This window comes from Terrapene carolina, unplaced genomic scaffold, assembly GCF_002925995.2.
Source record: "Terrapene carolina triunguis isolate 2854851 unplaced genomic scaffold, T_m_triunguis-2.0 Scaffold53, whole genome shotgun sequence".
Lineage (NCBI taxonomy): Eukaryota > Metazoa > Chordata > Testudines > Emydidae > Terrapene > Terrapene triunguis.
In genome coordinates, this window is record NW_020664404.1 from 10,467,798 (window position 1) to 10,477,124 (window position 9,327).

Below are 9,327 nucleotides of genomic sequence, written 5' to 3' on the forward strand. Positions count from 1 at the left end.
TGTTTTTCCTCTGCAGTAACTTTATTCTGACAGGTAAATGTTTTACATTGAGGGCACCCCTAGTCTACGACACCACGGGCCATGCCTAATTCTCATTGCCACCAAGAAATGCACACAGACTGGATCTCACAGCAAAGACAGGCAGGGCTGGCTTGCTGCCTGGGTGTGCCCGCTGGCAGAACCAACCCACGTGGGCTTCCCAGAGCCAGGGTGCACCTCTAAGTCTTGCAGCCTGGAAGGAGGTTGCATGTTAGGCCTCCATAGACCACAGGGCTGCAGGTTGGGGGCCCCTCTGAATAGCTTCCACTCCTTGAGGACCCCACTGGACAGGGTGGACATGGGCCGAGGGAGTCCAGCTGCACCTGGCAAGCGCCTGCCCCATGATGAAAGCCCTGTGTCTGCTGCTCAGTTGGCAGTAGGGTTGGGCTGAGCACTGGATGCTGAACAGCGCCCCCTCCCCTGCCCGCTCATGCTCGCCGCTTCAGCCTCAGGGAGTTATCCAGGGAGACCAGCTGGTGCAGGAAGCCACGGTTGGGGATGATGCCGCGGTGGTCCTTGACAGTCTTTATGGCTTCCACCAGGGTCATACGGTGGCGGATCATGAGGTAGGCGAGGACCAAGGTGGCCGAGCGGCTCACCCCGACAGCACAGTGGACGAGGATCCTTCCTGCGGAGAGAAGGGGAGCTGCGTCATAGAGGGGCTACAGCCCCAAGGCCCCACTGCCCGGGGTTAGGGAAATCCAGGAAACAGTCCTATAACAGTGCGGGTGAGATGGTCACTCCAGCGCAGGAGTTAGGATACAGGGCTAGATGGGACAGATGGTCACACAATGGCAGGGGAGGAGGGTTCCCTTGGAAAAAGTTGACTTTTCATTGAAAAATCAAAATCTGAATTATCTTGATTAAGAAATGCTGCTGTGGTGCCTCGTGGGAGCTGTAGTTTGAATGGTTCGTGCCTTCATTTTCCTCTCTAAGCTGGGTGGACCGGCCAGATGACATCTGCCAGGATGCACTGTAGTGCTTCTTATAAGCATAACAGCACCACAGTCTCTCATTTCGGGCAGGGGAGGTGATGCATCATGGGAGTCCACAGCCATAGTGAATCATGGGAGATGATGTCTGGCTATGAAGCCCAGCTTCAACAAGGAGAATGGGAACATGAGGCCACTGAACTACAACTCCTATGAGGCTCTGCTGCAGCATTTCCAATCAAAGTATTCCAGTGTATGGCTAAATAGTTCCGTTTTTGGTTGAAAATCAAAAACTTTTTTGTTTGGTTTTTTTTCAGTGAAAAAACTAAGCGTTGCATGGAAAGCAGATACTTTAGTTTTAGTGAAAAATGTTGTTTAGTCAAAAACTCAATCTTCCTTTGAACAACAGTTTTGAGAGCAACATTTTCAACCTGCCCTACTCCACGGTCCCTATGAGCCAGACTCTGAGCTGCGCCTCCTGAGTGTGGGAGGCCAAAGATGCTTGTACCCCCTATTCACTTCCTGAATCCTGGTCTCGTCTGGGGACTCCAGATCCACCCCATCCTGCTCTAGATCCACCCCGCACCCCTGGCATACCCTTATGCCAGGGGTTGCTTACACCCTCTAGCACCATAGGAACTCCCAGTGTTGTGAGAGGAAGGGATCCACCTCAGATCTGGCCTATTTGTTCCAGCAGGATGGCATGAAAGAGCCAGGCCATGGCCCACAATTGGGGCCTGGCTCTCTTCCAGAATGGTGGCTGCTGGGATACTGGGCTAGCTGAACCATTGCTCTAGTCTAGCGGATCCCAGTGTCGATGGAGGTAGCTCTGTTCTGGTGCAGCAGGAGGCCAGATACTGAGCTAGAAGGACCATTGTGCTGGTCCAACATGGTGACCTTGGTGTTATGGTGGCAGTTTTGCAGACTCAAGAAGTGGCTGGATTTGGGAGGTTTCTCTGAGCCAATCACATGGGGGAGGGCTATGGAGGTGGGAGTGAGGATCCCCATGTCTTGCTAATGGTATCTCCACCGCTTCCAGCACAGAACCCTGGGTGGCGTGTTTATAAGGAAAGAAGGCGACTAGAGATGAGGGTGTTGGACACGGCCTCTCCTCTTGCCCAGCCAAGCTCCTCGTCCCAACCCCTGCTCCCTCTTCTCCAACCCCTCCTCTGCCCCTCACCTCCTCCCTCGCTCAGCGCCTGGTGGATGAAGTCAGCTGAGGGGTGGAAGTAGGGACTCATGTCGAAGCTGGGCGAGTCGTGGGCCTCGATGCCAAGGTAGCGGATGCCGGTGCCCTCATAGTACTCAGCACCTCCTCTCCACTTGCTGTGCGAGGCATTGAGGATGTGGGTGATGCGCAGGCGGGCCAGCTCACGCCGATTGGCTGCTATATCTCTGCGGAAAAGGGACCAAAGGGTTAAAATGGGGGAGCTTATGTGGCAGCAGCTGAGTGGGGGGTGCTTCTTGACAGTGGACTGTGCAAGTATTATCTGCTAGAACTGGTACTAGGGAGGGGAGAACTACTTGGACCAGGCCAGCATGGATTTTTGGCTTGGAGGGAACAGGCCAGAAGAAGGTGTAGGGGGGAAGGGGAGTCATCTGGTGGGTACACTAAAAAATAAAAAAATAAAAAAATCTGTCATTCCCCAGCTAGCAACACACATTTCTCTGGACTGGGAGTGGTTGGGTCATTACAAAACCTAAACCTAATTTCCCCCATACTAATTTCCCCCTACTGTTACTCACACCTTCTTGTCAACTGTTTGAAATGGGCCACTCTCATTACCACTACAAAAGTGATTTTTCCTCCCTTGGTATCCTACTGTTAATTGAATTGTCTTGTTAGACTGACCTCCCACTTGGCAAGGCAACTCCCATCTTTTCATGTGCTGTGTATTTATACCTGCTACTGTATTTTCCACTCCATGCATCTGATGAAGTGGGTTTTAGCCCACGAAAGCTTATGCCCAAATAAATTTGTTAGTTTCTAAGGTGCCACAAGGACTCCTCGTTGTTTTTGCTGATACAGACTAACATGGCTACCACTCTGAAACACATTTGTCTCGCTCTCTCACCCCCAGGTGATTCTAGCCTGGGGCTCCCCACGCAGCTCCTGCCAATCCTGGGCCTCAGTCCTGATCCACAGCCCCCCTGCTATACCAGTCTGGGTTCCCCTTACCCCTTTACAGCTCTGCTAGTGCCCCTTAATCGTGTACCCCTGGTTTCCCAGACCTCTTGAGCATAGAATCATAGAAATGTCAGGCTGGGAGGGACCTCAAGAAATCATCGGGCAGGTCTACACTACCCACCGGATTGGCAGCTAACGATCGATTTATCAAGGGTCGATTTATCGTGTCTAGTCTAGACGCGATAAATCGATCCCCGAGTGCTCTCCCATCGACTCCGGTACTCCACCGCCGTGAGAGGCACAGGCGGAGTCGACGGGGGAGCGGCAGCAGTCGACTCAGCAACATGAAGACACAGCGGTAAGTCGACCTAAATACATATTCTCGTAGCTGAATTTACGTATTTTAGGTCGATCCCCCCCCAGTGTAGACCAGGGCATCTAGTCCAGTCCCCCATGCTGAGGCAGGACCAAGTAAACCCAGACTATCGCTGACAGCTGTTTGTCTAACCTGTTCTTAAAAACCTCCAGTGACGGGGATTCCACCACCTCCCTAGATAACCTGTTCCAGGGCTTAACTGTCCTTAGAGCAGTGATACTCAGACCTCAGTGATTCAGGAGCCAAATTAGCGATCAACATTACCCAGAAGAGCCACAGTCGTGTGAATTCATTGTTTCATTTACTATATATCTCTTTTCTTGGATATTCTGACCAAGTATTATTATTATTTTATCAACGGAAATTGGTTAATAACATAGTAAAAGCATCCTGATGAGTTAATAATTTAAACTGGTTATAATTAAATCACCCAGTGTTTTACCTTAGAGAAAGGTTTCCCTAATATACGACCTAAATCTCCCTTGCTGTAAACTAGGGTGCTTGCTGTGTCCGGTTTATATGTGGTGGGTCTTTTCATACGGATACCTTTACCCTTAGGGGCCATTTTTGAGTGCCACTATCCCAAATGGAAAGGACACACACACACACACACACACACACACAAAGTGGCGCTGCAGTCGTCTCCTCCCCAGTCTGTGCCCCCTTCCACAACTATGCTACTGAGTCCCTTTCCCTCTTCCTTCCCATCCCCACCAATTCCCACTTCCCCTCATGACCTGGGGGCCTGCGCTCCCATCCCCTGGGCCCGTACTTACTGGTCTCCCAAGTAGAGTCCTGGCCAGACCTCATCTGCATGGTTACAGGCCGTCTTCCCCGTGTACAGCAGCCTCTCCAGCTCAAAGACACTGAGGATGGGGTGGTTGCTGGCGTCTTCCTGAGACCCCCGGCTGGGTGACCTGGAGCTGCTTCTGGAGAACCTGGACATAAAAGCCATTGGAGCTCCAGAGACCCACGATGCATCCCTGTGGGCGACAATGCTGCTGCTGCCGTCACCCACGGTCCCGTCCTGTAAGTAGTGGAGATGCCACTAGGTGACCCCGGCATGGGAGTATTGCCAAGCCCTTCCCCAAGTGACAAGCGATCAGCTCAAAGACTCCCCGCCTCCCTGACACACACACACACACACATACACACACAAATGCAGCTGCTTCTTCCTGAGCGGGAGACCCAGGTCAAGCTGCTTTGGGCTGAGACTCCTGGGTCCACTGGAACTGTGGTGAGTTGGTCGTGCATCAGAATACCTCAAAGCAGCCCTGCCGATCCTCCCAGCAACCTGACTATGTGAACAACTAGCTGCAGGTGTACAGCCTTCTCTGCCCAGGGGTTCCCAATGTCAGGAGGGGGCAGTACATCATCGGCTTCCCTCCTGGAAGGTGGCGCATTTGGGGAGAGTTTAATGGGGCCAGAGCACTGTGAACCCAGCAAAGGAGGAAGTGGGGTCACCAAAGCCTTCAGCCCACTTGTGCACTCCCTTTCATGGCAAAGGGGCAATGTTCCAGCTCTTCTCTGCTGGATCAGTGCCACACTGGCAGGACCAGAGTACCCAGGGCTTTCTATTTATGGGATGACGGAGTAGCTCAGCTGCTGCCTTCCCTCTGAACTGGCTAGAGGGCATTGGCTGCCAGAGTCACAATGCCAACTCAAGAGCAGACTGTGCCAACTTAGGATTGGAGGAGCTGGCAGGCAGTGAAGATACTGGGCCTGGTGCCAGGCTCTGGGGCTGGGAGGAGAAGCAGGCGGAGGATTTCAAATGGTATTACATGGGGTCTCACTGGGCATCGTCCTGTCGTGTACCAATAAAAACAGTCTAATGGGAGTGTTGCCGGCACAGAGGGCCCGAGGACAGCAACAGCGGGGTTCGTTGCCCGGTGTGCTTCGCGCCAATAAACACACCAGGGTGGAGAAGCAAACAAAGTTTATTTGAGATCTCAAAGTGGTGCAAGGAGACAGACAAGTCTCAGATCAAGCACACTGAGACAAACAGTTTTTCTCTCTTTATACATTTTACAACTAAGCCCCCCCACTTTCCCCCCTCCCTTCTCTCCCCCCCTCCTTCCCCCATTCCCTCTCCCTTCTTCTACAAAAGCCACGTTTATACATTCAAGCAATTAAATCATTCTGGCAGCTATAAGTCTAACTTGTTAGTAACACTCCTCTAAACCGTTATCTGGTCCTGTTTCCCCTTGATTTATTATCTCCTCTCCAGTCAGAAACATAGAGGCCTCATTATTACCGCTTGGTACCAGTATGAAGGGGGTTGTAACTGATAACTGGCTGTTTACACATTCCATGCATCTAGCTTTTGAGGCCGATCAGAGTTAAACATGGAAGAACTTTGGTTCACTCGGGCCTAGTGACACCAACAGGAGGGAGAGGCTGTCTTAACCTCTCTTGGTACAGCAACCCCCCCCGCTGCATTTGAAAAGCTTGGAGGCTGCTCTGGGTTTGGGGTGGGAGGCGTTAATCGTAGGGCATGAGACTTTTATTGCTAAGCAATAGAACCCAAGAGGCCTGACTCCCAGTCCTGTGGTCTAGCCACTAGACCATGCTGCCTCCTTTCTCACACCTACAAGCCTCCCGGGACAGTCCCACACATATGAGGATGTACCCGGCCTCGGTAACAAAGCCTCAGCCCTGGGAACATTTTTTCTTCTTTGCTGCCTTCCTCCTCAGTGCAGCGAGCTGAATGCTGCTGCTGCTGTTGATGTGTTGCCTCAGCTGTTGCCTGGAGCTGCCTCCAAACATTTGGGAACCCGTCCAAAGTGTCACATCTCAGCTCTGTTCCCATCAGTGGCTCTGCACTGGCCAATTGTTTTCAGAGACTAAAAGGGGAAATGGAGTGACCTCAGATTTGCCTTGCTGGCTTAGACCATCAGTTCAGTCGGTCTGGCACCCTGCCCTCAGCAAGGGCCAGCAGCCGGTGGTGCCGAAGGAAGAAAACCCCTAGACACTTACCTGATTGTGCACAGAGGTTGCAAACCTCATGAGGGCACTGCAGAATTTGGAAGGAATCTAGAGAGACCTGCTAAGTACTTCCCTCCCTACTGATGTCTCCCAACAGTTTATTCCCTGCAGGGTATTTTGGATGCTGCCTGGAACATGGTTGTGCAGGGCATGGAATAGACTATTCTGGAGCCAGGGGTTCCCCGTCAGCCCTGGTATGACTGGGTGCAGCTGCCACAGATAGTAACAGGAGCTGCAGCAGCGTATACCATGGTCCAGAGTTGGCCCTATGTCTCCTGCACTCTGCTGAATGTTTGACCTGCTGGCTCTAGGAATAAATACCTGGTAAGCCCGTGGGCAGCACACCACAGCTGGGATCATCATCAGCACAATGCCGTGGGGTGTCTGCCCGCTCATGTTGCAGCAGGCCCTTCAGCCTGGGCCCATCCAAGCCTGGCCCATACCGTGCCCCTTAATATAAGGCTACAAGCAGATCCATGGCTGGCTAAGGGTATGCCTACTGTAATTGGAGGTGTAATTGGAGTTCAGGTAGACATACCTGCACTAGCTTTAATCTAGCTAGCACGGCTAAAAATAGCAGCGAAGACTCGTCAACACAGACCCTGGTGCAGGCTGCACATGCAAGTAGATATCCAGAGTTCTGGGTGGGTTTGTATACCTGCAAAAGTGCCAGCTCTCGTGAATCGATTGGGAGAGTTGCCATTTCTGAGTAGAGTGAAGCCTCATGAGCTCGTGATCTGGTGATAAAACTCTCAGATGTCAGAATTTTTTTTTCCAGCCCCACCACATTCTTAAAATGGGGTTTCCAGTCCAACAGGAGTTACCCCCACCTTAAACAAAGGAATGTGGTTTCTCCACTGGGCAGTTATGTCCAAAGTACTTTGAAAGACAATGAGAATTCATTTACATATCAGATAAACAAAGCCATCAAGCTATCAAGTAGGGGGCAGAGACAGCAGGGTTACACCCAGCAGGGAAGAGAAACTTCATCTGAGACATAAAGAAGGGGGGCAGGGCCAAATCTCAAATAAGCAATTGAATCACTGGGGGGGAAAAATCCCCACGTTTGACAGTTCTAAAAGTGAGGCTTAATTTTATTTAGAAATTCTGCCAGCAGCCCCAGGCGCAGCCAGGACTCCAGCTGTCAGCCCCAGGCGGCTGCTCCCCTGCCGGTCTGGGAAGTGGGAGAGGGAACCCCACTGCAGCCCCCCAGGCCTAGGGAGGGTGAAGAACCCTAAGGAGCAGAGATGAGGCTGGGGGCTGCAGGGGGCTGAAGTGAGGAGGGTGGGTGGGCTGATGGGGTAGGGGCCTGTATTGATGGTGGATTCTGAGCAGATGGGGTGGTGCTGGGAGGGTGAACTGAAGGCAGTGGGGGTCGATAGGGCAGGGGGGTGGAGGTGATGGGGTGATGATGGGGGCTTGGGGCTGAATTGAGTGGGGTTGGGTGGAGACAGAACTGATGGGGGACTGGGGGACAGGATTAATTGCTGGGCAGGAGATAAGCAGATGTGGGGGTAAGAGTTCCTGCAGCAGGGGCTAAAAAATCACCTTATCCAGTATACGGGGGAGAGTGGGTGACACTAATGGTCACATGCACACGCCTGATGATGGACAGGGGGAATTCAAACATCAAGAGACTGATTTAAAAAAACATCTTTTTAAAAAATGTCACGATTTTTGGGCCAATCTCATGATTTTGGTGGCCCCGACTCCTGATTTTTGATCTCTGGAATTGGCAATACTGCACCTGTGCTGCTGCATCTTCACTGCTAGTTTTAGCTGCATTAGCTAGATTAAAGCTAGCAGGGGTATGCCTGCCTGAGCTGCAAACCCACCTTTGATTGCAGTGGAGACAAGCCTGAGAATCTGTGGGACAGATCCACTCTGGCATGAACCTCGATAGGCTTCACCCATGTATCTGACCCTCATCTTCTTCCTCCAACACCCACTGGGTGCTGATGTGCAGTGGGCTCTAGCTGGTGAATATCACCAATTGCTACCTGATATACAAGACCCAGAGCAAATTCCCAAAGCACCATTGCTACTTGGGAGATGTGGCCCATTCCTGTATTAAAACACAGGGTGAGCTAGTGCATGCAGCGACTCTTGCTCACAGGTACATGGCTGCCTCTGCCACCCCTGCCATTCTCACGCTGCGCTCGGAGGGAGGAGAGAGACAGACAGACAGACAAACCCTGCCTACACACACGGCTGCTCTGCATAGACCTTATCGCACCCAGGCAGGCTGCCCAACCCCACACGCTCAGCAAAGAGACAGAAAGACAAACAAACGGGAGGCAGGAGGGAGACACCCACCCCCGTTACTCTACCTTTGTGCAGGCTGTGATTTCTCAGCTCAGGGTGAGTTTTCTAGTCAGATCCAGTCGGCCATGTCTTCCTACTGCTGCAGCTCTTGCTGCCGCCGCCGCCGCTGCTGCTGTAGGAAGGCTGATATATGAACATCTATTTTAAGCCATGATATGTCCAGAGGCAGGTTTGTTTATATCATAGTGTGTGTGGGTGGAGGGGGGGCGGAGGGAAAGCAGAGGGAGATTGACACAAACACAGAACATCCCATGCAAACACACACGTGTAGGTGCATGCACACACATAGAGTCATACATATAAACACACACACACACACACACACATATTCCTATGCATGGAAATACACATGCACAGCCACAAGAATATGCACGTGCATCCAAACACACACAAATTCTTCTTCATATCTCTGTGTTCACCCTTCCCCCATCCCTAGGGTTACCATACGTCCGGATTTTCCCGGACATGTCCGGCTTTTGGGGACTCAAATCCCCGTCCGGGGGGAAATCCCCAAAAGCCGAACATGTCCGGGAAAATCCGGG

At 51.9% G+C, this 9,327-nt stretch overlaps 1 protein-coding gene across 1 annotated transcript; it reads right to left on the minus strand.

Moving 5' to 3' along the window:
* On the minus strand, positions 1-8,918 carry DUSP26 (dual specificity phosphatase 26). The gene is made up of 4 exons (XM_024217689.2): positions 8,791-8,918; positions 4,252-4,502; positions 2,152-2,366; positions 1-667 (listed from the first exon to the last, which is right to left on the minus strand). Exons 2-4 carry the CDS (start codon positions 4,428-4,430, stop codon positions 468-470), a joined length of 594 nt encoding a protein of 197 aa, XP_024073457.1. The 5' UTR covers positions 4,431-4,502; positions 8,791-8,918; the 3' UTR covers positions 1-467.
* Between the last annotated feature and the right edge of the window lie 409 nt (positions 8,919-9,327).

Coding starts and splice junctions, on each gene's coding strand:
- DUSP26 (XM_024217689.2), bottom strand. CDS start 4,430: ATGGCTTTTATGTCCAGGTTCTCCAGAAGCAGCTCCAGGTCACCCAGC. Junction 2,367..4,251: donor GGACTCTACTTGGGAGACCA/GTAAGTACGGGC, acceptor CCTTTTCCGCAG/AGATATAGCAGCCAATCGGC. Junction 668..2,151: donor GGCGCTGAGCGAGGGAGGAG/GTGAGGGGCAGA, acceptor TTCTCTCCGCAG/GAAGGATCCTCGTCCACTGT.